A 25,791-nucleotide genomic window follows, 5' to 3' on the forward strand; every position below is an offset into this window, starting at 1 on the left:
CGCTCTTATCCAGAGCGACTTACAGTAAGTAGAGGGACATTCTCCCCGAGGCAAGTAGGGTGAAGTGCCTTGCCCAAGGACACCACGTCATTTTGCACGGCCGGGAATCGAACCTGCAACCTTCTGATTACTAGTCCAATTCCCTAACCGCTCAGCCACCTGACTCCGTTTAATCTCTCACTCTCTCTTAGTCTTTCTCACTCTCCCACTGCCGCTGATTCACATAAACAAATGCTTTTTCTCTTGAATTTTTTCTCCCTCTACCCACTCCCTTCAATTCCCCTCCCTCAAGCTCTTTCTCATCCTCCCCCTTCTCCTCTCCACCCTTCATCCCCCCTCCCTCACTCTCTTTGTCTCCGAAATTGATATTAAAATTAAAACACCGAAGCAACTGCTGAGTGGACAGGTTTTCGTTCCTGTTTTAATGCTAATCTCATTAGCAGCGAAGCCTGAGTGTAGCACAGCCTTCTGGAGGGACTTGGGTAAACGCCTCGCTAGCCGGCCCGTCCAAAATGGCAGTCTTATCACAAGAGAGCTTTCTTTTTTCTTGCTAAACTTTAATGGTCATTCCCTCGTGAAATAAGGCAATATTTTGGATATCGGGGTTAGTTTGTATTCTGCACGATAGGACCTTCCTCTTTCCATCACTGGGTTCCAGGTCTTGTAGGGAGTCTGTCTGTCTGTCTGTCTGTCTGTCTGTCTGTCTGTCTGTCTGTCTGTCTGTCTCTGCATACTGTGACAGAAGGAGAAAGAGAAATAGGGACAGAGTTCATCTCACAAACATTATCTATGCTGCTGTGGTTGTTAAAAGAAATTCGCAAGACAGACAAACATCAGCACCCAAAACAAACACACACAAACACACACACACACACAAACAGCGACACACACACACACAAACACCAACGCCACTTAGTGCTGGGCTTCGGAACTGGATGCATTCTGTATCCAAGGCAACCTAAATGAATCTCAGCAGGTATGCGGGCATTACTGCTCTAGCCAGCGAAGAGTAGAGAGTGAAGAAGGTGAAAAGATGAGATTGGAGAGGAGAGAGGGAGAGAGGACTGGGGAGAAGAGGGAAGAGAGAGGAGTGGAGAGGAGGAGATAAGACCAGAGAAAGCCGAAAGTCATAGAGTTCAAGTCAGAGGTTGAAAAGTGAGGGAGAGAGGGATGAGAGAGGAAGGGCGAGAAAGGGAGGGGGGAGGAGCGCAGGGGAGGGGGGGAGGAGTGCAGGGGCTAGATAGGGTGAATGAGAAAGTAGGGAAATGGATGGAAAACTAGCATGCTGCTTATTGCATGCCAGGAAGAATAAAGCTAGTCACCATTCTTGTGTGAGCGTGCGTGTGTGTGTGAACCATACCAACACAGACAGAAGTAATCAAATCCAGAGTCCAGACAAATATGTTACTCTTCCTGAAGATCCAATTACACTAACATACAAATACAGACACACGCACACACACACACCCACGTAAATGCACACTTGGTTCACCTCAAACACAAAGCCAAAAACATGCTCACAAGGCCTGCCCACCAACATACACACACACACATTTGTAGCAATAAAAGCTAATGCTAATCGCTGTTACCTTTACTAACAGCCATAATACATTTAGTCATTTAGCAGACGCTCTTATCCAGAGTAAGTACAGGGACATTCCCCCCGAGGCAAGTAGGGTGAAGTGCCTTAGCCCAAGGACACAACGTCAATTGGCACGGCCAAGAATCGAACCAGCAACCTTTGGATTACTAGCCCACATTCCCTAACCGCTCAGCCACCTGACATCCCATCCCTAATACACACACCATCACAAGCCGACATGAATGGTATTCTGGACATATGCCAACAAGTATGCTTGCTAAAGTGCACATGCATCCTAAACGCAAACACGTACTCATGCCAACACACATTGACGCATCTACACACTCATGCTGTCACACTTACACACACTCTCTCACACACAATGACTGGTGTCGTCTGGGTAACAGAAGGGGCTTCTAGAACACAGCCGGGCAGTGGGCGAGATGACGCAGTACACACACACACACACACACACACACACTGTTATTAAAAACTAAATATACACATGTAAGAAGTCTGTTTCTCAGAACCATCACAGATGCTGGCAAAGCGGTTCAAACTGAGAGAAGGTGTGTTTCTCACCAATTATGTAACCGTGTGTGTGCGTGTGTGTGTGTGTGTCAGATAGTTACAGGAGGTGTTGATTGGAATCAGTGTGTGTGTGTCAGTGTGTATCTTGGCGTGCTAAAAACAAGCATGTCACTCCTATATTCCCTGAGTGCCTGTCCCCTCTATGTTCCCTGTCTTTCTAGCATTCGTCTTTCCCTTCACCCTAGTCTAAAGTGTTCTGACAGTGTGTGTGTGTGTGTGTGTGCGTGTGTGTGTAGAATCCCCTTCTACTGTGGGTGCTTTACTGCAGCTGTTTGGGTTCTCCCTCCTCTGACATCTTGACTGACATGACATAACATAGACCTAACAGTGCTGGAGGTCACACTCGGCATTATGGGTAATGTTGTTCTAACATAGCTGCATCTCTCCATGCAGTCATAACCGCACTATTTCTACACCTGTAATGTCCGGCTCGTTGCTTACCTGCCATAAGCAGCTGTTTTTACCAAGCAAATACGCCAGCTTGTATTCAGTCAATGCTGCTTTATAAAAACTGTAGCGTTAATTCACCTGTAGTGCGTTTGTAGTCCTCCACTCTACCTTTTATCCCAAGTCTGTGGGTAATGTAGTCCTGACAGTAGCCTAACACTGTGTAACATCTTATTGTGTCCCCCTCCCCCAGTCTGCACAGTGCGCTGTCAGAAGTTCCTGATCTCGCATGTGGGAGAGGACTGGATCTTCCTCATCCTGCTGGGCCTGGTCATGGCTCTGGTCAGCTGGGTGGTAGACTTCGCCATCGCCATCTGCCTCCAAGGTGAGACGGGAGGGAGGGAGGGAGGGAGGTGGAAAGAGGGAGAGGACTGTAAGGAGGGATTGAGTGAGTGGGAGGGGAAGGAGAGAGGAAAGTAGAGAGAGATTGACGGGCGGACGGAAGGAGGTGGGACAGAGAGAGAGAGAGACAGAGAGACAGACAGACAGAGAGAGCAAGGGAGAGAATCAAGGAAGGAAAGCAAGATAAGAAGGGATTAGTGTAAGAGCCTGAGAGGAGAAGGGAGGTTAGGAAGAGAAGAGGGAGGGAGGGAGGGAGGGAGGGAGGGATGGAGGGAGGGAGGGAACAGAAAGAATGTGTAGGAGAGCAGATAGAGAAGAGGGACGGAGGGAAGGAAAAAGAGAGAGAGACCTACCAGGTCTACTAGGTGGGTCACAGCGAGGGATTGTGTGTGTGTGTGTGTGTGTGCCTGCACCTTTTCTCAAGGATAAAGTAATTTACTTTCTTCTGTCACAGACATGCCTGTACAGCTTTTCTAATTGGATACAGAACATGACTAACCACCTGTCCAATAGGGACCACCCATGACCTCCGCACACACAATCACACACACACCCATGACCTCCGCACACACAATCACACACACACCCATGACCTCCGCACACACAATCACACACACACCCATGACCTCCGCACACACAATCACACACACACCCATGACCTCCGCACACACAATCACACACACACCCATGACCTCCTCAAACACACTCACACATGCAAACACACACAGAAATAGCTCCCCCCCCACACACACACACATTTTGGGGGGGTGTATGGGTTGGAGTGAAGTCAGGATTAGGGATCAGAGCAGGGTTGTCGTAACAGCCGTTAAAGACCCTCCACAGATTCAGGAGCAGGGTAACACCCACGCACACACTCCTACAGACGCTGCATGTCACACACACACACACGCATACACACACGCATACACACACTCCTACAGTTCCTGCATGTCACACACACACAGTTACAGTACAAGCCATCCTGCTACTAAGAAGACGTTAAGCCAGATTGCCGAAATTTTACACACACCTGTTTGAATGTCAATCTGGCTGTAAACACATCTAACACACTCACACACACACACACACAGGGGCTGACATGCATAAACATATATGCACACACCCCAGAGTGTGAATAATCTGCAGTGTCTGTAGTGGAGTGTGATTATCTGGAGTGTGGCTTAATGTCATCTTTACAGGCGTGCAGGAGAAGTGTCAGATTAAATGATTTAGTCAGAAGAACGTGTTTGTGTGTGTGTGTGTGTGTGAGAGAGAGAGAGAGAGAGAGAGAGAGGGAGGAAGTGTTTGTGTGTGTGTGTGTGTGTCACAGGGAAGACGAATCCACATGGATAAAGTAAGGAGAGGATTGAGTCATTGAGATTTAAGACTCATCGAGACAAATCCTCTCTTCCTCCTATCTTTTCAAACACACACACACACACACACACTCTGTCTCTCTCTCACACAATGTGTCTCTCTCTCACACACTGTGTCTCTCACACACACACACACTGTCTCTCACACACACACTCTGTCTCTCTCTCACACACTCTGTCTCTCTCTCACACACTCTGTCTCTCTCTCACACACTCTGTCTCTCTCTCACACACTCTGTCTCTCTCTCACACACTCTGTCTCACACACACACACACACATTCTGTCTCTCTCACACACACACACACACACACACACACTGTGTCTCTCTCTCACACACACACACACAGTGTCTCTCTCACACACACACACACACACACTCTGTCTCTCTCACACACACACACACTCTGTCTCTCTCACACACACACACACACACACACACACACACACACACACACACTCTGTCTCTCTCACACACACACACACTCTGTCTCTCTCACACACACACGCTCTCTGTGTCTCTCACACGCACACACACGTTTTTATGTTGCTCAACCAATTGCTGCTGCTGTTGTTGTTGTTGTTGCGTGTGTGTGATTGTGATTGTATATGTGTGTGTACACAGCACAGAAGTGGATGTACGGAGGGTTGGACAGTAACGTGTTCCTGCAGTACCTGGCGTGGGTCACCTACCCTGTGGTCCTCATCACCTTCTCTGCAGGCTTCACCCAGATCCTGGCCCCGCAGGCTGTGGGTAAGACACACACATATACCCACCCAAGAATTCTCGGTGTCATCCAACAAACGCTTTCTCTCTGTTCTCTCTCACTCTACACTCTCTCTTTCTCTCTGTTCTCTCTCACTCTACACTCTCTCTTTCTCTCTGTTCTCTCTCACTCTACACTCTCTCTGTTCTCTCTGTTCTCTCTCACTCTACACTCTCTCTGTTCTCTCTGTTCTCTCTCACTCTACACTCTCTCTTTCTCTCTGTTCTCTCTCACTCTACACTCTCTCTGTTCTCTCTGTTCTCTCTCACTCTACACTCTCTCTTTCTCTCTGTTCTCTCTCACTCTACACTCTCTCTGTTCTCTCTGTTCTCTCTCACTCTACACTCTCTCTGTTCTCTCTGTTCTCTCTCACTCTACACTCTCTCTTTCTCTCTGTTCTCTCTCACTCTACACTCTCTCTGTTCTCTCTCTCATCTCTCTGGTGTCTCTCCAGGGTCCGGTATCCCTGAGATGAAGACCATCCTGAGAGGCGTGGTCCTGAAAGAATACCTCACCTTCAAAACCTTCGTGGCCAAAGTCATCGGGCTCACCTGCGCTCTGGGGAGTGGCATGCCCCTGGGCAAGGAGGTAGTACACACACACACACACACAAAGCAAACACTCTCACTCCCACACTGGGCCATTGGCTTGCCTCCCATTGTCACACACACACACACTAATAAATCAGATGTTTGCATGTGTGGCGAGGTCACATGTGTGCTCCAGAGCAGACCACGGTGTTTTGGTGGTTATGAGCACACAGTACTCCCTGGCTCGCCACAGAATCCATCAGTCAATACACAGTTCATGACACACACACACACTGACACACTGGCTTGCTGTCACGTGTGTAGCTCACGCTGCCACACGCGTGTCTGCCTGGCCACCCTGCTGGTGGAGGGGGGAGAGGGGGGGGAGGGAACTGAACTCCTGTTGAAAGACTGGGAAACTGAAATTAGTCAATTACCCACCAGAGGAGAGGATAAGTATTGGTCGTGTGTGTGTGGGGGCAGATATACAGCCAATGCATTTGACTAAGTGCATTTCACAGCTGAATGGAGTTGTAGATATCTACACTTTTAACTACAGTGCAGTTCGAGTTTAGCTGATTATTCAGGACAGATGAGTTCCTGCTCCCTAGACCAGTGGTTCCCAACGTGGGGGTCGCGACTAGCATCAAATCAAACACAGAATGTGCATTAGCATGCAGGGGTCGGGGGTCACTGGCACCATTATTTTATGGGTCGTGGGCTGAAATGTTTGGGAACCCCTGCCCTAGACCATACTCTCTGCTCCCTACTTCCTGAGAGTTTAGGTTGGATGCTGTTACTTCCTGTTGACCTGTGGGCAACAGGAAGGATTTTTGTGACACTCACGCCATGACTGCACCATTGACAAATAACAGACAAGTGACAAACTTGGGCGCTTCGCACAATGGCCCAGGTCACAGACTAGTGTGTGAAGCGAGGAGGACAAGGAGGAGGAGGAGGAGCTATGTCCTCTGAGAGCCTGTTTTTGGTTGCTGAATAATAGATGGTTGTTTTTTGGGGTCCTGGCTAGTTTTACTGATGTTGTTTATGTGCTAGTTACAGAGCTGGATCACAGATGCACGCATACACACACCACATACACACACACACACATGCACACACACACACCAGATACAGACAGGCAGACTAATACAGACACATGCATACGCACACCAAAATAGTTTCTTGGTGTCATTGGGTGATCTGTCTTTTGGGGGGTGTCTTACTTTCTGATCTGGTTCACTAGGCAAGACTTCCAAAGCAGCTGTAACAAATATGTTCTTCTTCCTCTCTCTCTCTCTCTCTCTCTCTCTCTCTCTCTCTCTCTCTCTCTCTGTCTCTCTCTCTCTCTCTCTCTCTGTCTCTCTGTCTCTCTGTCTCTCTATGTCTCTATGTCTCTCTCTCTCTGTCACCTTCTCTCTCTCTCTCTCTCTCTCTCTCTCTCTCTCTCTCTCTTTCTCTCTCTGTCTTTCTCTGTCTCTCTCTCTGTTTCTCTGTGTCTCTCTCTCTTTCTGTCTCTCTCTCTGACGTTCTCAGGGTCCGTTTGTACACATTGCCAGTCTGTGCGCTGCTCTCCTTAGCAAGTTCATGTCCCTGTTTGGAGGAATCTACGAGGTAAACCGCTCGCAAACACACACACACGCAAACACACACAAACCCAAGCACACACTTACACCAACACAAACACACACCCACGGACATGGACACACGCTCACACACAGTCAAACTCACGGCCCTGTCAAACAGACTCCCCTCTCTCCAGCAGTCTAATCTCACATCCCAGCACTTGAGTTGCTCTCTCTCCGTCTCTCCCTCCCTCACATCCCTGGTGTAGTATACGCACACGTGTGTGTGTGAGTGTATGCGTGTGTGTGTGTGCTAGTTTGCGTGTGTAGGGGGGGGGCAGCGCTCGCGGTGTGCTTCTCTAGTCTGTTTGTTCTCCGCCTCCAATCGAGTGAGCTGTCTGCCTCTAACACCAGCAGACCTGTGCATCCACCAGGCCTCCTCTCAGACCCGCTTCTGAACACAAGTCTCTCCCTTTCACTCCATGTCTCTGTTTTAAGAGGCTCTTCTTTTCTCATAAACTTTTATGATGTGCTAGTCGGTGCAAACAGGAGGAGAGGAGAGATGAAAGGAGAGGATGGAAGAGAGGGTTTGTTCTGTCAACCCTTGGGGGATGGAGAGGAGAAGAGAGGAGGGATGGAAGTAGGGAATCTGACTCTCATCTCTGCTCTCCCTCTCTGTCTCTCTGAAGATGAGCATCATCTCTCTGTCTTTCTCCCTATATCTCTCTCTCTCTCTCCCTCTCTCTCTCTCTCTCTCTCTCTGTGTTTGTCTTCAAATTCCTCTTCTCTCATCCTCTCTTTCCCTCATTTCCCTTATTGTCTCAATTTCTATGTCAACCCCCTCATACACACGCATACCAATGGCATATTTAGTGTGTGTGGGGGATGTCTTAATTAGCTACATTTATGGAGACCACAAGGATATGAGGAAATGTTATTGGGCTCCACACAAGTGTTCTTTCTAGAGGTTTCCAGGAGGGTTATGGTTAGAATTAGTGTTAAGGTTAGTATTACATTCAAGGTTAAGGTTAGGGGTTAGGGATAGCACGATTTTGAATGGGAGTGATTTGTCAGTCCACACACACAAAACAAACCTGTGTGTGTGTAGGACTCTTCTGAGTTTGAACAGCAGTGTGCATAACTTATCTCCTAGGCTCCCCCTTTCTTTTAGCATCAAAGTCTGCACAAACACACACACAGTAATTCACCCAGCTCTCTGTCTCACTTGCATGCGGCTTATATAGGAGGACAGCCTCATAGGATGTAAGGTAAGCCCTGGCAGGACCAGGGGCGATGCCCAGAACTTCATCTCCCAGCATCCCCCACTACTGGCCCATCTCCAAACTCCAAATCCCATCTCCCCTACAGTACCATAACTAGATCCAGTCTACTTACTCATGTAACATTCAGTAATGCGTCGAGTTGACAATACTGGACATCATTCTCCCATACTCTCCTGTGTGCGTGCGTGTGCTTGTGTTTGTGTGTGTGCGTGTGTGCGTGTGTGTGTTTGGTAACAATCTCTTCTCTGTGTTGCAGAACGAGTCCAGGAACATTGAGATGCTGGCTGCAGCTTGTGCTGTTGGGGTGGGCTGTTGTTTTGCTGCACCAATAGGAGGTGAGCATTGTGCTGTTGGGGTGGGCTGTTGTTTTGCTGCACCAATAGGAGGTGAGCATTGGCTTTCGCTGACATCCTATCATCCAATGGCAAATCCCCCCCCCCCCATTAGTACTGTGGATGGATAAAAGCCTGAACTTGGGCTTTGCAGGCCTGAGTGTACAGTTAGGACAGTATGACAGAGGCAGTTCTCAGGTGGACTATTAGGACAGTATGACAGAGGCAGTTCTCAGGTGGACTATTAGGACAGTATGACAGAGGCAGTTCTCAGGTGGACTATTAGGACAGTATGACAGAGGCAGTTCTCAGGTGGACTATTAGGACAGTATGACAGAGGCAGTTCTCAGGTGGACTATTAGGACAGTATGACAGAGGCTGTTCTGAGGTGGACTATTAGGACAGTATGACAGAGGCTGTTCTGAGGTGGACTATTAGGACAGTATGACAGAGGCAGTTCTGAGGTGGACTATTAGGACAGTATGACAGAGGCAGTTCTGAGGTGGACTATTAGGACAGTATGACAGAGGCAGTTCTGAGGTGGACTATTAGGACAGTATGACAGAGGCAGTTCTGAGGTGGACTATTAGGACAGTATGACAGAGGCAGTTCTGAGGTGGACTATTAGGACAGTATGACAGAGGCAGTTCTGAGGTGGACTATTAGGACAGTATGACAGAGGCAGTTCTCAGGTGGACTATTAGGACAGTATGACAGAGGCAGTTCTCAGGTGGACTATTAGGACAGTATGACAGAGGCAGTTCTCAGGTGGACTATTAGGACAGTATGACAGAGGCAGTTCTCAGGTGGACTATTAGGACAGTATGACAGAGGCAGTTCTCAGGTGGACTATTAGGACAGTATGACAGAGGCAGTTCTCAGGTGGACTATTAGGACAGTATGACAGAGGCAGTTCTCAGGTGGACTATTAGGACAGTATGACAGAGGCAGTTCTCAGGTGGACTATTAGGACAGTATGACAGAGGCTGTTCTGAGGTGGACTATTAGGACAGTATGACAGAGGCAGTTCTGAGGTGGACTATTAGGACAGTATGACAGAGGCAGTTCTGAGGTGGACTATTAGGACAGTATGACAGAGGCAGTTCTGAGGTGGACTATTAGGACAGTATGACAGAGGCAGTTCTGAGGTGGACTATTAGGACAGTATGACAGAGGCAGTTCTCAGGTGGACTATTAGGACAGTATGACAGAGGCAGTTCTCAGGTGGACTATTAGGACAGTATGACAGAGGCAGTTCTCAGGTGGACTATTAGGACAGTATGACAGAGGCAGTTCTCAGGTGGACTATTAGGACAGTATGACAGAGGCAGTTCTGAGGTGGACTATTAGGACAGTATGACAGAGGCAGTTCTGAGGTGGACTATTAGGACAGTATGACAGAGGCAGTTCTCAGGTGGACTATTAGGACAGTATGACAGAGGCAGTTCTCAGGTGGACTATTAGGACAGTATGACAGAGGCAGTTCTCAGGTGGACTATTAGGACAGTATGACAGAGGCTGTTCTGAGGTGGACTATTAGGACAGTATGACAGAGGCAGTTCTCAGGTGGACTATTAGGACAGTATGACAGAGGCAGTTCTCAGGTGGACGGCTGCTGTGTGTGTTCCAGGTGTACTCTTCAGTATCGAGGTAACATCCACGTTCTTTGCGGTGAGGAACTATTGGCGGGGGTTCTTCGCTGCTACCTTCAGTGCCTTCATCTTCAGAGTGCTGGCTGTGTGGAACCGGGATGAGGGTAAGGGGAGTGTGTGTGTGTGTCTGTCTGTCTGTGTGTGTGTGTGTCTGTCTGTCTGTCTGTCTGTCTGTGTGTGTGTACAATCCTATCTGAATAATGTTGATGTGCCTCTTTTTGCATATCTGCCCCCCCCCCCCCCCCCCCCCTCCGACTCAACAGAGACCATCACCGCCCTCTTCAAGACGCGCTTTCGTTACGACTTCCCCTTTGACCTCCAGGAACTTCCTGCCTTTGCTGTCATTGGGTAAAAAACTGAGATGGACCCCTTTAGTATAGATTAATTTCGCATGTAAAACCCCCACTAGTATAAACTCTACATGTAAAAAGACAACAAGAACAAATAAACCTTGTATGGATGCAGTTAGCAGGTAGCAACAGCATTTATTATATTACATTACAGTGATTGACAGAAAGGCTATTGCAGAAATGTTATTAATGCTAATAATAAAGGTTGCACACACCTTCAATCAGGTGCTAATAACAGAGGGAGTCTAGCTTCAGAAAGGGTACAGAGGGCTCGCCGTCTGACAGTCTTCTCATACAATAAGAGGTAATTGCTGTTAATGTTAGATAATTACAGCACAGCAAATAGAAGCTAAGAAGTGATTGGTGAATTGTGAGCTTTGAAAAGATTTTGAATTACACTCAGTTCCTTCTCTCCTTTGCAAGTCTCAGAGGTACGCTTGGCTGTTTTCATATATAACATTAGCATGATTTTTTAAATTCTCACGTGAAAATATATTTCGTTGTGATCGTTCCATTCTCCAATATCCGCTTTGATTATTGTCTCTGAAAATGCAAATCCAAAACGCTTTGAGTTGCCGAGAGCTAAATATAAGCAAGCATATCTGTGAAAAGCATATCAGTGTCAGTGTCATTTTCGCTAGGTTAGACGTACCCTTGCTTGGAGCATGTCACGCTAGTCGTGTGGTACTGTAGCTTAGCGCTGTGTTACTGCTCCTGCTAGCCATTGAGAAGCTGGTAGCGTAGCCTCCGTTAGCTTTGGAAGGTGTTGAGGGTAGCCTCAGTGAGTCACCTAACATGGATAATTTAGCGAGCGAGCGCAGGACACTTTCTTTAGCCTCCCTCAGCCTGAGGGAGGCTAAAGGGGGCCACGGGGAGGAAGGGGGCCACGGGGAGGAAGGGGGCCACGGGCAGGGAAGGGGGCCACGGGGAGGAAGGGGGCCACGGGCAGGGAAGGGGGCCACGGGGAGGAAGGGGGCCACGGGCAGGGGAGGGGGCCACGGGGAGGAAGGGGGCCACGGGCAGGGGAGGGGGCCACGGGCAGGGAAGGGGGCCACGGGGAGGAAGGGGGCCACGGGGAGGAAGGGGGCCACGGGGAGGAAGGGGGCCACGGGCAGGGAAGGGGGCCACGGGGAGGAAGGGGGCCACGGGCAGGGGAGGGGGCCACGGGCAGGGGAGGGGGGCAGGGGGGGGGCCACGGGCAGGAAGGGGGCCACGGGCAGGGAAGGGGGCCACGGGCAGGGAAGGGGGCCACGGGCAGGGAAGGGGGCCACGGGGAGGGAGGGGGCCACGGGCAGGGGAGGGGGCCACGGGCAGGGAAGGGGGCCACGGGGAGGAAGGGGGCCACGGGCAGGGGAGGGGGCCACGGGCAGGGGAGGGGGGCAGGGGGGGGGCCACGGGCAGGAAGGGGGCCACGGGCAGGGAGGGGGCCACGGGCTCCCAGAGAGCCAGTCTGGGGAAGGAGATAGAGGCGGGCACTGTCTCTTCCTCTCTGTCTCTCTCTCTCTTCTTGTCTTTCTCTTTCTTCCTCTCTCTCTCTGTCTCTCTCTCTTCCTGTCTTTCTCTTTCTTCCTCTCTCTCTCTGTCTCTCTCTTCCTGTCTTTCTCTTTTTTCCTCTCTCTGTGTCTCTCTCTTTCTGTCTCTCTCTCTCTTCCTGTCTTTCTCTTTCTTCCTCTCTCTCTCTGTGTCTCTCTCTGTCTGTCTCTATCTCTTTACCCCTCTTTATCTCTTTACAAACTTTCCCTTCCGCCTGTCTCGTTCTCTTACTTGATCTCTATATTGTCCTCTCCCACCATTTCTATCTTATCTCCCCTATCTGCTCTCTCTCACCCTCTCTCGTCCGCCTCTCTCTCTCTCTCCTCCGTCTCTCTCTCTCTCCCCCGCCTCTCTCTCTCTCCCTCCTCCTCCGCCTCTCTCCCTCCCTCCTCCGTCTGTCTGTCTCTCTCTCCCTCCCTCTCTCTCCTCCGTCTCCCTCCCTCCCTCCTCCGCCTCTATCTCTCCCTCCCTCCTCCGTCTTTCCCTCTCTCTCCTCCGTCTCTCCCTCCCTCCTCTGCCTCTATCTCTCCCTCCCTCCTCTGCCTCTATCTCTCCCTCCTCTGCCTCTATCTCTCCCTCCCTCCTCCGTCTTTCCCTCTCTCTCCTCCGTCTCTATCTCCCTCCCTCCTCTGCCTCTATCTCTCCCTCCCAGACGACAGAACAGCCCCCTGTCTAACGCTGTCTAACGCTGCGTGGGCTCCCGGGGAGGAGAGAGAGAAAATCCCTCTTTTCTTTCCCTCCTCCTTTCTTGTGGCGAGGTGTCCTCCCACTCCAGATCCGAGTGACGCTTTGACACACACACACACCACGGCTCCAGAGAACGCTGAGCCGTGTGTGTGTGTACTCGAGCATGTTCGAGTTGGTATGTGCGGGCGTGTGTGTGTGTGTACTCGAGCATGTTCCAGTTGGTATATGCGGGTGTGTGTGTGTGTGTACTCGAGCATGTTCCAGTTGGTATATGCGGGCGTGTGTGTGTACTATGTACAGATGTACGGTGTGTGTATGAGAGTTTTTGTGTACTATATACGCATGTACACGCTTATGGGTGCATGCTCGTGTGTGTGTGTGTGCATTCCTTGATCTTACCGCTATCCAGTAGAAATCCCAGGGTGAAAGTCGGTCAGTAATTCAGACAAGTAGGCCAGAGATGAAGAGAGGAGGGAGACTGGGCTGTGCAACATGCTAGCTAGGCCACCTCTTAGTCCATGAAGTCCTGCTTCCCAGCACTCAACCACCAGAACGCAGAATTTATGAGTTCAACTTTCACTGGCGCCGAGGACAAGAGCACACTGTGTGTTCACACACACACACACACACACAGACGGCCACTTACCTATTTACATTTTCTTTCCACCTCACTGTCTTGCTCTCTACGACACACACACACACCCCCACTCACACACACACACAAACACATACACGTGTGTGGGGAACCATTATAAATTAGGATCATCCCACTATTCCACATGCACACACGTGCAAAGGGACACACTTCAAAAATATATAATTTTATCCCCACCTTTATTTAAGGGAACTGCATAGCGATGACATCAGCAGGGCGCGCACACACACACGTTTTAGACCAGCCTTACAACGTGTACAAATGAGTCTCTATCCTCATCGAGTCATCATTTATTCAGAAGTATTTGACAGAATTAATTATGCAGTGAGATGAATTTATGAACATGGCTGGAGGGAGAGCCTTTTTAAAGGCTGGCGAGGCAGCGCTTCACCAGGCTGAGGAAATCTCTCGCTTTCTCCCTCAACATCCCTTAGACACTAAGCTCAAGTCTCACCCGCTCACTTAGTCTCTCTCTCTTTTTTCTCTTATCCTCACTCATTCTCTTTATCTCTCTCTTCTATCTTTCTCTTCTCTCTCCCTCTCTCTTTTTCCCACTTCTTTGCCTGCCTTTCTTTCTCCTCACCCCCATCTCTCTCCCTCCCTCCCCCCTCCAGTATTGCCAGTGGTTTCGGCGGGGCTCTCTTTGTCTACCTGAACAGGCTGATTGTGCAGTTCATCCGGAAGCAGAAGGCCATCAACAAGTTCCTCATGAAGAAGTAAGTCATGATGTCATCACTGCACCCGCCACCTCCCGGCAGCCTCTGGGTCCTAGAGAGAGAGAAAAATACCCTAGACTGAGAGACAATAAAAAAACACTCAATCAGTTTCTGTAGGTCCAATGAAGTTTAGACACACGCACGCACCTGATGTGCATTAGAAGGGCCAGTTGGAAGTGATTGATGAATAGTTTAGACTCTGTAAACAGAAGTTGTCTGCTTTGCTCCAGAGCCTCCTATCAAACACATTCATCTTCCTAGATGTTTATTATTGGTTACCACGTCAACATTTCTGTACTCCAGTGGATCCTGTAACGCTCTCTATCCCTCGCTTTTGCTTCCATACCTTTTCGTCCTTCTGTCTCTCTCTCTGTCTCTCTCTGTCTCTCTCTCTTCCTCTCTGTCTCTCTGTCTCTGTCTGTCTCTCTCTCTGTCTCTCTCTCTTCCTCTCTGTCTCTCTGTCTCTGTCTGTCTGTCTCTCTCTCTGTCTCTCTCCCTCCGTCTCTCTCTGTCTGTCAGGCGCCTGCTGTATCCAGCCCTGGTGACTCTCCTGGTGTCCACGTTAACCTTTCCTCCAGGGTTTGGACAGTTCATGGCAGGCAAGGTCAGTTCCTCCTCCTCCCCTCTCACCAGTCACATGTGTGGGTGCAGATGTGGCCTGTAAACGGACTGTTTATAGAGATGTACGTTCGGTGTGTGTGTGTGTGTGTGTCGTGGGAGTGCGTGTGTGCGTGTGTGCGTGTTGCATTTAAGATGCTAGAAGAGAAGAATGCCCTTTGACTTTGAGGATGTGAGTCATCTGAGGAGGAAGAGAGGAGGAAGGGGATAAAGGTGTGTGTGTGTGTGCGTGTGTGTCAGTGTGTGGATTTACAGTCTTGTGCAAGCGTCCAGTGTGTAATTGAGTGATCAAAGCATCTGGAGGACACTACTGTGTGTGTATCTGCAGCCATCCTTGTGTGTGTGTGTGTGTGTGTGTGTGTGTGTCTGTGTGTGTGTGTGTGTGTGTGTGTGTGACTGTGTGTGTGACTGTGTGTGTGACTGTGTGTGTGACTGTGTGTGTATCTGCAGCCATCCTTGTCTGTGTGTGTGTGTATCTGCAGCCATCCTTGTGTGTGTGTGTGTGTGTGTGTGTGTGTGTATCTGCAGCCATCCTTGTGTGTGCGTGGGTTCCTCTCATCTCTCCATTTAATAGAATTAACCGCAGAATATCCAGTGGTCTTCTGGACTGACACACACACACATATACACACACACACATATACACACACCCACCCACACACACACACACACAGACACAGTCCTTTCTCTAATGACAGTGTGAGTCAGACACTTGTAGCTCTAAATCTTCCACAATAAGCTGCTGATTCAGTGCTCTATTAAACACAGTACCTAAAACCCCAGACACACACACACCACACCACACACAACCTCCACTCCGAAACACAACAACCAAACCGAAGGTACCAGCCGTCGCCTTGATGATTTCACTTCCTGTGCCACCCCAGCTGACCCAGAAGGAGTCCCTGGTGACATTGCTAGACAACCGGACGTGGGCAAAGCAGGGCATTGCTGAGGAGTTCGACTACATCGGCCACTCCCAGGCCTGGAAGCATCCGCAGGTGAACGTGTTCGTCACCCTGGTGCTCTTCATCGTCATGAAGGTAAACAACTGCATTTACATTTAGTCATTTTTCACGGCCGGGAATCGAACCGGCAACCTACATTTACATGTAGTCATTTAGCAGACGCTCTTATCCAGAGCGACTTACAGTAAGTACAGGGACATTCCCCCCAGAGGCAAGTAGGGTGAAGTGCCTTGCCCAAGGACACAACGTCATTTTTCACGGCCTGAAATCGAACCGGCAACCTTCAGATTACTAGACAGACTCCTTAACCGCTCAGCCATCTGACCCCCAGCAGCATCATCAACTGCATCCATTTCCTGCCCTGACTCTTCATACGCTCCATTTTCTTCTCTCTTGCCAAACTCCTTTTTTCTGTACTTCCCTCTTTCTCCTCTTTCTGCTCCTCTTTCCCTTCTGGATCCTCCCCCCTCTCTCCTCTCTCCTTCTCTGGACTCACGTTCATACATGTTGTTCATACAGCACATTGTTAAGTACTGGTACACACCCACTCTCAGGGGTTTTAATTGGAAGATGAGCAAAGGCAGCCATTTCACCGCATCGAGACTCAGACCATGGTTCGATACCAATCAGTTTATCGTAGGTCACAAGGCCTTTTACAGCATTGGCACCTGGCCCTGGGTCTCCTTGGCCTCTGTGTTTTTTATGAGGGCAGGGGAGGAGGGGCACCTTTGCAGTGATTTGATTTGCTCTGCTGTAACCTTTATTTATACAGGTCCCCCCATTCGGCAGAAATGGAAAGACTTATAAAAGACAGAGTTGGAAAGCAATGCAGTAAATCTCCTTGTTCACTGCGTCAGTTGTGGGTGTGCGTGTGGGTGGGTGTGTTTCTGGGCATGTGTATGTGTGTGCAAATGGCTGTGTGTGTGTATGACCTAGGGCTATGTGTAAAAGCAATACTGTAGGTGTGTGATCCAGTTCCACCGTCCCTGGATAGAGTGAGACAAAGACAGGAGAGGAGTGGGCTATCGTCAGGCTATCTGAGAGTGGATGCTTAGTAATGTGTGTGTGTGTGTGTGTGTGTGTGTGAGGGGGTAGAGGATGTGTGTGTGTGTGAGTGTGTGTGTGTGTGTGTGTGAGGGGGTAGAGGATGTGTGTGTGTGTGTGTGTGTGTGTGTGTGTGTGTGTGTGTGTGTGTGTGTGTGTGTGTGTGTGTGTGTGTGTGTGTGTGTGTGTGTGTGTGTGTGTGTGTGTGTGAGGGGGTAGAGGATGTGTGTGTGTGTGAGTGTGTGTGGGTGGCAGTGGAACTGTGAAGGGAGTGCTTGAGCTCTGTAAAGTTAGCCACACATGCATGGCAGAGAGATCTGATTGAGAGAGCTGTTCAGTACCGCAGGGAAGAAAGAGATGCATATTCTCTTTGTCTTTCTATCTCTCTCCATCTTTTTACAAGAACTCTGTCTTTCATGTGTAGTTTGTTTCCAGTCCTCTCCTTCTCTGGAATCACATGACTAAAGTTAAAGTGCACTTTCAAATGCCATTGGTTTTATTTAGTTTGTTTTTTTTGCTTCCATTTCTCTTTTTGCACATTTTTGCTCGCACGTACACACACACTAAAGTTAGGGTACTAAGGGGATAAGAGAGAAGAGGCGGTGTGTGTGTGTGTGTGCGCGTGCGTGCGCGTGCGTGCATGTGTGTGCGTGCATGCGTGTGTGTGCGTGCGTGTGTGTCACTCTTCTCTCTTTTACCACCCTGTCCTTTGCTGTAAGAAGACACCTCTACTGTCACTTGTGTGACGACAGTTCCAGTCTCCCTCCACCCTGTGTGTGTGTGTGTGTGTGTGTGTGTGTGTGTGTGTGTGTGCGGATGCAGGTGAGTATCTCGCTAAAGATAGGGCTGTTTTTACAGCATGGTCTCTGACGCATCAACCAACAGGAAGGCATAGGGTTTAACATGCATGTGCTTGCACGCACACACAAACACACACACACGCAGATATTCATTATATAGTCACCGGCACTTTCCACGGCACACACACACACACATCTTAACACACACACACACTCGGCCAATCACCCACAAAGTGTAGCTGCGATGATTATGTCTAATTACACGCTTTGGTTTTAAAGAGCCCAGAGTGGTAAGGTGTTGGGGCGCAACTTCTCCCCACGCTATGGAGATGCTCTCCTTTATTAGAGAGAGGCAGGGAGAGAGTTAGAAAGCAAGAAAGTTAGAGAGTTAGAAATGTAGAGAGTTAGAAAACAAGCAAGTTAGAGAATGAGGGGAGATATAGATGGTGAATCATATCAGAAACAGGGCGCTTAAAACAAAGGGGGGGTTGAGTGAGAAAGAAGGAGAGAGAGAGTGGGAGAGACTCTCGTTTAGGCTGTGAGAAAGTACAGAACAGTGTGGTACTTCATCTTCATCATGTTGACTCTACCAGTGTCATTCTCCCGCCTTTAGGTCAATAATGACATCAGCAAGCTCATCCATACACACACAGGTATCTGCAGACTGTAAAGAAGCTCCAAGTCATTGTTGGGCTCGTTCTAAATCACTCTTCAGGGAGAACACATGGTTACTGTCTTGAAATAGACCATTAGCACGGTAGTTAGCACACCTGCGAACACTCAACCACAGACACATTTAGCCAGTATTGTAGCAACAGGCTATTTATAGTAATGGGCAATTAAGCCAGTGAATAAACGCTTGTGCAACAAAATGCATGCTATTTCTGTCTTGGTGTGTTTGTGCAGGTGGCAGTATGGGTGTAATTTGAGTGTGGGGCCCTAGAGGCCCTGGCGGATCTACTGTCCTCTGAATCTGTCACACACACACGCTCACTGCTCGCCTCTCGACGACTGACAAATTAAAAAGGCGTAGAAATGTTCTGTCTTCTAGGTCAAAACTCCCTCTTTGACCTCACTGTCCTACCACCCCCCACCCCCCCCTCCTCTCTCTCTCTCTCTCTCTCTCTCTCTCTCTCTCTCTCTCTCTCTCTCTCTCTCTCTCTCTCTCTCTCTCTCTCTCTCTCTCTCTCTCTCTCTTTCTCTCTCTGTCTCTCTCTCTCTCTCTCTCTCATCCCCCATTATCTCTATTTTTTATCTCTTTCTATTTTCCTATCTCCCTCTTACCCTCTCTACCTCTCTCTCTTCTTCCCCTCCACCTCTCTCTCTTCCCCCCCTTTCTCTCATCTTTTTCCCTCTCCTTTTTCTTCCTACCCTTCATCCCTCCCTCCCTTCCTCTCTCTCTCTCTATCTCTCTCTCTCTATCTGGGTTAAGAGGGACTCGTCATGATGCTTTATCTTTTTCACACAGAAGACAGGAGCAGGTGTGAGCCCTCAGGAACATGTGTGTGTGTGTGTGTGGTCACAGAGCAGTAAAGTATGAGTGTAATCTGTGCCCCTGCTCAGACAGACTGTCTCAGTCAGCCCAAAGGCCTGTCTCTATTACCATAGAAACCACCATCTCTGCCTTCACACACTCCTGCCTACTGGTGGTCTGCTAATACTGTGTGTGGGGAGAGAGGGAGAGAGGGAGAGAGAGAGGGAGAGAGAGAGGGAGAGAGAGAGAGAGTGTAAAAAAAAAAGAGCCAAGTGAAGTGGCAGGCAGAAACGGAGGGGTGTTGGTTAGTGTGTGTGTGTGAGAGAGAGGGGTGTATCAGTGTGTGTGTGTGAGAGAGAGGGGTGTTAGTTATTGTGTGTTTGTGTGTATGGGAGAGGGGTCTTGGTTAGTGTGTGTGTGTATGAGAGAGGGGTGTATCAGTGTGTGTGTGTGAGAGAGAGGGGTGTTGGTTAGTATTTGTGTATATCAGAGTGTGTGGGTGTGTGTGTCTGAGAGGGGGTGTATCAGAGTGTGTGTGTTTGTGTGAGAAAGGGGGGTGTATCAGAGTGTGTGTGAGAGAGGGGGGTGTTGACTCACTGCAGTAAGGAGGGAGACCTCAATGTGCTGGGCAGTATAAAGGCCATCATCGTACGCCAGCTCATCCCCTAGGCAACCCCATGGTTACCAGGCCAAAAGCTGGGCTGTATGTCACCGGGCAGGAAGAGAGCACGGCCTCGTCGCCATGGGGATGGCTGGCAGCGTCACGGGGAAGTGATGATGGCACCACAGCTGCAGTTGACATCGTCAGACCCGCACCTGTGGAGGTGTGTGTGTGTGTGTGTGCGCGTGCTTGCCCTTGCGTGTGTGACTGAGTGACTAATTACTCATCTAACCAACGCAGTAGAGATGGTGAAGTCCGTATAATAATAGAAGTAAGAGAGTAGACACGCAAAAACCAGACCTCCAATCATGAGGGAGGAGGAAGGATGGAGGAGGAGCTGGGTACAGAACAGACCATATTGAGGCCACAGAGAGGAGTGGTAACTCCAACCTGCTGGCCTGTATTGGTTTACTCAGTGAGCAGGAAGTGTGCGTGATCTCATCTCTTACACACACACTGTTTTCCACCAAAAGCCAAACACACACATCTGCATTACATGCACATACACATTTACACTATTACACATGATTATGCATGGGACACACCGTGTGACGTACATACGTGCGCACGCACACACACACCATCCAGAGTTTATACGCCTTTAATAAAGTTAAGCTGATGTTATGAGTTGTTCAGATCCTTTAAACCTGTCTCTTATTGAGGTTTACCATTCCATTAAGAGGGAGGGAGGGAGGGAGGGTGGGTGTGTATTGGATCAGGACAGCTCGATACACACCTCGATGAGAGAGAGAGAGACACACCTCAATGAAACTTGATCTTCTATCACTCTCTATTTCCTACCAACCACTCTCTGTGCCATGACGCATGTGTGCAGCATAACAAATGTGTGTTACTCACGTGTGTGTTACAGAGAAAGAGAGGGAAAGAGAGAGAGACAGGGACAGGCAGGGAGAGAGGCAGGGAGAGAGAGCAAAATGGAAGTGTATGTAGTAGGTGTGAAAGCTGCAGTGCAGAGTTACTGTGGCAGATCTATTACCTCACACCGGCAGCTGGGTTTAATTACTGCCAACTGTGGAGGGAGGAGAGAGATGGAGGGATGGATTGAGATTCAGAGATGAGTGTAATTAAAAGGTCTATTTGAAACAACCACATTAAGCGAATGTGGTCTGGGGTTGATAGCGTTGTAACGAGGGAGAGGAGGAGAGGCGGTTTGTCACACACATGCACACACACACACACACCAACTCTAAAACTCTAGAAATAGAAGCAACAATAGTTTTGTGTTTGTCACCTCACAAATAAGGTGTGAATTTGTGAGGTAGTTTGGGATGTTGCGGTGTGTATTGGCTTGGCCGTTTTCAATTTGGAGAGAGATTGTGTGTGTGTGTGAGTGTGTGCGTGTGTGTGTGAGACAAGCACACAGTGAGGTAAGGCTGTAAACTCCTTCTTGGTTAGTACCATATGGAGTGTGTACACACGGGCCTTCACACTGGCACCAGTGACATTCTCCCTCTGTCTCCACTAATTAGCAGTCTCTCCCATCACTGCACCTCATCCTCCAATCAGCTTGGCCCTCTCGTTACCCAGGGTTCCTTTCAGGGGTTTATTTCCCTCAAATGAGGAGACTGTGTGACAGGCCGGTCTCACCCCGGTGGGGACCTGTGTCTGGAAGAATGACGCTCCACCGGGGGAAAGAAGAAGAAGAAATTATTATTGAGCCTGAGCACCTGAGGGAAGAGCAGGACCTTGGCTCCCTGTGTCTCTCCTGTGTCTGGCTGTGTCTTCAGTGTCTGTGTCTGTGTCTCCCTGTGTACCTGTCTGTGTCTTCAGTGTCTGTGTCTTCAGTGTCTGTGTCTTCAGTGTCTGGCTGTGTCTTCAGTGTCTGTGTCTTTAGTGTCTGTGTCTCCCTGTGTACCTGTCTGTGTCTGGCTGTGTCTTCAGTGTGTGTGTCTGTGTCTTCAGTGTCTGTGTCTGGCTGTGTCTTCAGTGTCTGTGTCTGTGTCTGGCTGTGTCTTCAGTGTCTGTGTCTGTGTCTGGCTGTGTCTTCAGTGTCTGTGTCTGTGTCTGGCTGTGTCTTCAGTGTCTGTGTCTGTGTCTGGCTGTGTCTTCAGTGTCTGTGTCTGTGTCTGGCTGTGTCTTCAGTGTCTGTGTCTGGCTGTGTCTTCAGTGTCTGGCTGTGTCTGTGTCTATGTCTGGCTGTGTCTTCAGTGTCTGTGTCTGGCTGTGTCTTCAGTGTCTGGCTGTGTCTGGCTGTGTCTATGTCTGGCTGTGTCTTCAGTGTCTGTGTCTATGTCTGGCTGTGTCTTCAGTGTCTGTGTCTGTGTCTGGCTGTGTCTTCAGTGTCTGTGTCTGTGTCTGGCTGTGTCTTCAGTGTCTGTGTCTGTGTCTGGCTGTGTCTTCAGTGTCTGTGTCTGGCTGTGTCTTCAGTGTCTGTGTCTGTGTCTGGCTGTGTCTTCAGTGTCTGTGTCTGTGTCTGGCTGTGTCTTCTGTGTCTGTGTCTTCAGTGTCTGGCTGGGGAAAAATCGATTCACATTTTAATCGCGATTCAGTCTTCTAGCGATTCACATCGAGCGGTTCAGTGCGTGTCTCTTTCCTGTGTCTGGCTGTGTCTTCAGTGTGTGTCTGTGTCTTCAGTGTATGTGTCTGTGTCTTCAGTGTCTGTGTCTGGCTGTGTCTTCAGTGTCTGTGTCTGGCTGTGTCTTCAGTGTCTGTGTCTGGCTGTGTCTTCAGTGTCTGTGTCTGTGTCTGGCTGTGTCTTCAGTGTCTGTGTCTGGCTGTGTCTTCAGTGTCTGGCTGTGTCTGTGTCTATGTCTGGCTGTGTCTTCAGTGTCTGTGTCTGGCTGAGTCTTCAGTGTCTGGCTGTGTCTATGTCTAGCTGTGTCTTCAGTGTCTGTGTCTGTGTCTGGCTGAGTCTTCAGTGTCTGTGTCTGGCTGAGTCTTCAGTGTGTGTCTCTTTCCTGTGTCTGGCTGAGTCTTCAGTGTCTGTGTCTGTGTCTGGCTGAGTCTTCAGTGTCTGTGTCTGTGTCTGGCTGTGTCTTCAGTGTCTGTGTCTGGCTGTGTCTTCAGTGTCTGGCTGTGTCTGTGTCTATGTCTGGCTGTGTCTTCAGTGTCTGTGTCTGGCTGAGTCTTCAGTGTCTGGCTGTGTCTATGTCTGGCTGTGTCTTCAGTGTCTGTGTCTGTGTCTGGCTGAGTCTTCAGTGTCTGTGTCTGTGTCTGGCTGAGTCTTCAGTGTGTGTCTCTTTCCTGTGTCTGGCTGAGTCTTCAGTGTGTGTCTCTCTTCTCCTCCAGTTCTGGATGTCGGCCCTGGCAACCACCATCCCTGTGCCCTGCGGAGCGTTCATGCCCGTCTTCGTCATTGGTAAGATGATGCTGTGTGCGTGTGTTACTAAAGTCAGATACAGTGTGTGTTGGGGTGTGTGTGGTCGAATCACATGTTGATATGCACAGTCGGTCCCCTTCATCATACGTGTGTGTGTGTGTGTGTCCAGGGGCAGCGTTTGGCCGTCTGGTTGGAGAGAGCATGGCAGCTTGGTTTCCTGATGGCATCAACACTGATGGCATAATTTACCCCATCGTTCCAGGAGGGTATGCCGTCGTGGGTGAGTTTCCTCAGACACACTCTGAAACACGTTTACATGACCTCATATACGTGACCTCATATGTAACAGTGGGTATCCTTCATAGTGTCTCTGGTCAGTTTAAGTTACCAGATACTCATGTTAAAATATCCCTGGTTAGGTTAAGTTACCAGATACTCATGTTAAAATATCCCTGGTTAGGTTAAGTTACCAGATACTCATGTTAAAATATCCCTGGTTAGGTTAAGTTACCAGATACTCATGTTAAAATATCCCTGGTTAGGTTAAGTTACCAGATAGTCATGTTAAAATATCCCTGGTTAGGTTAAGTTACCAGATAGTCATGTTAAAATATCCCTGGTTATGTTAAGTTACCAGATAGTCATGTTAAAATATTCCTGGTTAGGTTAAGTTACCAGATAGTCATGTTAAAATATCCCTGGTTAGGTTAAGTTACCAGATAGTCATGTTAAAATATCCCTGGTTAGGTTAAGTTACCAGATAGTCATGTTAAAATATCCCTGGTTAGGTTAAGTTACCAGATAGTCATGTTAAAATATCCCTGGTTAGGTTAAGTTACCAGATAGTCATGTTTAAATATCCCTGGTTAGGTTAAGTTACCAGATAGTCATGTTAAAATATCCCTGGTCAGTTTAAGTTACCAGATAGTCATTTTAAAATATCCCTGGTTAGGTTAAGTTACCAGATAGTCATGTTTAAGTATTTGTAATGGCTCAGTAGAATGCTCAGTAGAAACATAACAGGCGTGGGTTAGACACAACAGGCGTGGGTTAGACACAACAGGCGTGGGTTAGACACAACAGGCCTGGGTTAGACACAACAGGCCTGGGTTAGACACAACAGGCCTGGGTTAGACACAACAGGCCTGGGTTAGACACAACAGGCCTGGGTTAGACACAACAGGCCTGGGTTAGACACAAGTCTGACAACACCAAACAACTTCATTGACATGATAATACAAAATAATTGAATCTATCAAAAGGAAGTCACGATGACAGTACGTGTAGATGTTTGTTTGGGTTCCTCAAGCTCCCTGTGTTCACGGTTACAGGGTGGTTGTTGACAGTAATGCAGATGATGCTGTTGTTGCTTGTCTAGAGCGGGTGACATTCTGTTTTTCCGTGGTGCTGATGTTGTTGTTATTGTTGATGATGCTGTTGATGACTCACCTCTGAACAGGCCTGTGTTTTTTTCTCTTTCATCTTTGGCCTTGAGACGTGGTAGAGTGTGCGTGTGCATATGTGTGTGGTTGTGTGTGTGTGGTTATGTGGTTGAGTGTGTGTGTGTGTGTGTGTGTGTGTGTGTGTGTGTGTGTGTGTGTGTGTGTGTGTGTGTGTGTGTGTGTGTGTGTGTGTAGAGGGATTTCCATTAGTATGGGTAGATTTAGCCAGTCTCACAGACGCCCCTCGTCTCTCTTGATGAAGTTAGCAATTATCAGTCCTCCTGCCAGAACCTCCTACTCCTTATTTCTCCTCCTCCGCTTTGTGGATCCCTCCTGCTCTTCCTCTTTACTCCTCCTCTCCTCCTCCCCTCCTCCCTTCCTCCCCTCCTCCTCTCCTCCCCTCCTGTTGTTACCTCCACACATCAACAATGCAAAATATTCAAGCATATCTTTTTTCCCCCATGGCCATTCAGAAGTTTACGCACGTAAAGGTTTCAATCATCTGGTTTGACTCTTTGGCTTGATTTAGGGCTCAAGGCCAAAGCACCACCTTCAGACGACACAAGGCCATCGTTTATGATTGGGTGTTAATGTAACAACTACAATGACCTCTCCCTCCCTCACTCTCCTCCCTCCCTCCCTCCCTCCCTCCCTCCACCCCTCCCCTTCTCCCCCTCCCCCCCTCCCTCCGTCCCTCTCCTCCCTCCATCCCCCCTCTTCTCCCTCCCCCCTTCTCCCCCTCCCTCCCTCTCCTCCCTCCCCCCTTCTCTCTCTCCCCCCCTCCCTCTCCTCCCTCCTTCTCCCCCTCTCCTCCCTCTTCTCTCCCCCCCTCCCTCTCCTCCCTCCCTCCCTCCCTCTCCCCCTCTCCTCCCCCAGGTGCGGCTGCACTCTCCGGTGCCGTCACTCACACCGTGTCCACGGCGGTCATCGTGTTTGAGCTGACGGGTCAGATCTCACACATCCTGCCCGTGATGATCGCTGTGATCCTGGCCAACGCCGTGGCCCAGTCCCTGCAGCCCTCGCTGTACGACTCCATCATCAGGATCAAGAAGCTGCCCTACCTGCCTGAGCTGGGCTGGGGCCACCAAGAGTGAGTCC

The 25,791-nt window shown here is 49.2% G+C and overlaps 2 protein-coding genes across 2 annotated transcripts in view; one reads left to right on the top strand and one right to left on the bottom strand.

Annotated features, from left to right (window-relative positions):
* clcn2c (chloride channel 2c) overlaps positions 1 to 25,791 on the top strand; it is a 69,545-nt gene that overhangs the window by 36,508 nt on the left and 7,246 nt on the right. The window contains exons 4-16 of the mRNA XM_062473516.1: positions 2,814 to 2,945; positions 4,962 to 5,090; positions 5,558 to 5,691; positions 7,170 to 7,247; positions 8,738 to 8,816; positions 10,444 to 10,569; positions 10,729 to 10,813; positions 14,305 to 14,406; positions 14,926 to 15,010; positions 15,912 to 16,067; positions 23,221 to 23,290; positions 23,421 to 23,531; positions 25,570 to 25,783. Of these exons, the coding sequence (XP_062329500.1) occupies positions 2,814 to 2,945; positions 4,962 to 5,090; positions 5,558 to 5,691; positions 7,170 to 7,247; positions 8,738 to 8,816; positions 10,444 to 10,569; positions 10,729 to 10,813; positions 14,305 to 14,406; positions 14,926 to 15,010; positions 15,912 to 16,067; positions 23,221 to 23,290; positions 23,421 to 23,531; positions 25,570 to 25,783 (1,501 nt within the window). The remainder of the gene's footprint in view (positions 1 to 2,813; positions 2,946 to 4,961; positions 5,091 to 5,557; positions 5,692 to 7,169; positions 7,248 to 8,737; positions 8,817 to 10,443; positions 10,570 to 10,728; positions 10,814 to 14,304; positions 14,407 to 14,925; positions 15,011 to 15,911; positions 16,068 to 23,220; positions 23,291 to 23,420; positions 23,532 to 25,569; positions 25,784 to 25,791) is intronic.
* The window catches only part of LOC134028670 (eukaryotic translation initiation factor 4 gamma 1-like), a 124,702-nt gene that overhangs the window by 20,556 nt on the left and 78,355 nt on the right, over positions 1 to 25,791 (bottom strand). The gene's annotated exons all lie outside the window — the stretch shown is intronic.

Source organism: Osmerus eperlanus, chromosome 11 (genome assembly GCF_963692335.1).
Source record: "Osmerus eperlanus chromosome 11, fOsmEpe2.1, whole genome shotgun sequence".
Taxonomy (NCBI): domain Eukaryota; kingdom Metazoa; phylum Chordata; class Actinopteri; order Osmeriformes; family Osmeridae; genus Osmerus; species Osmerus eperlanus.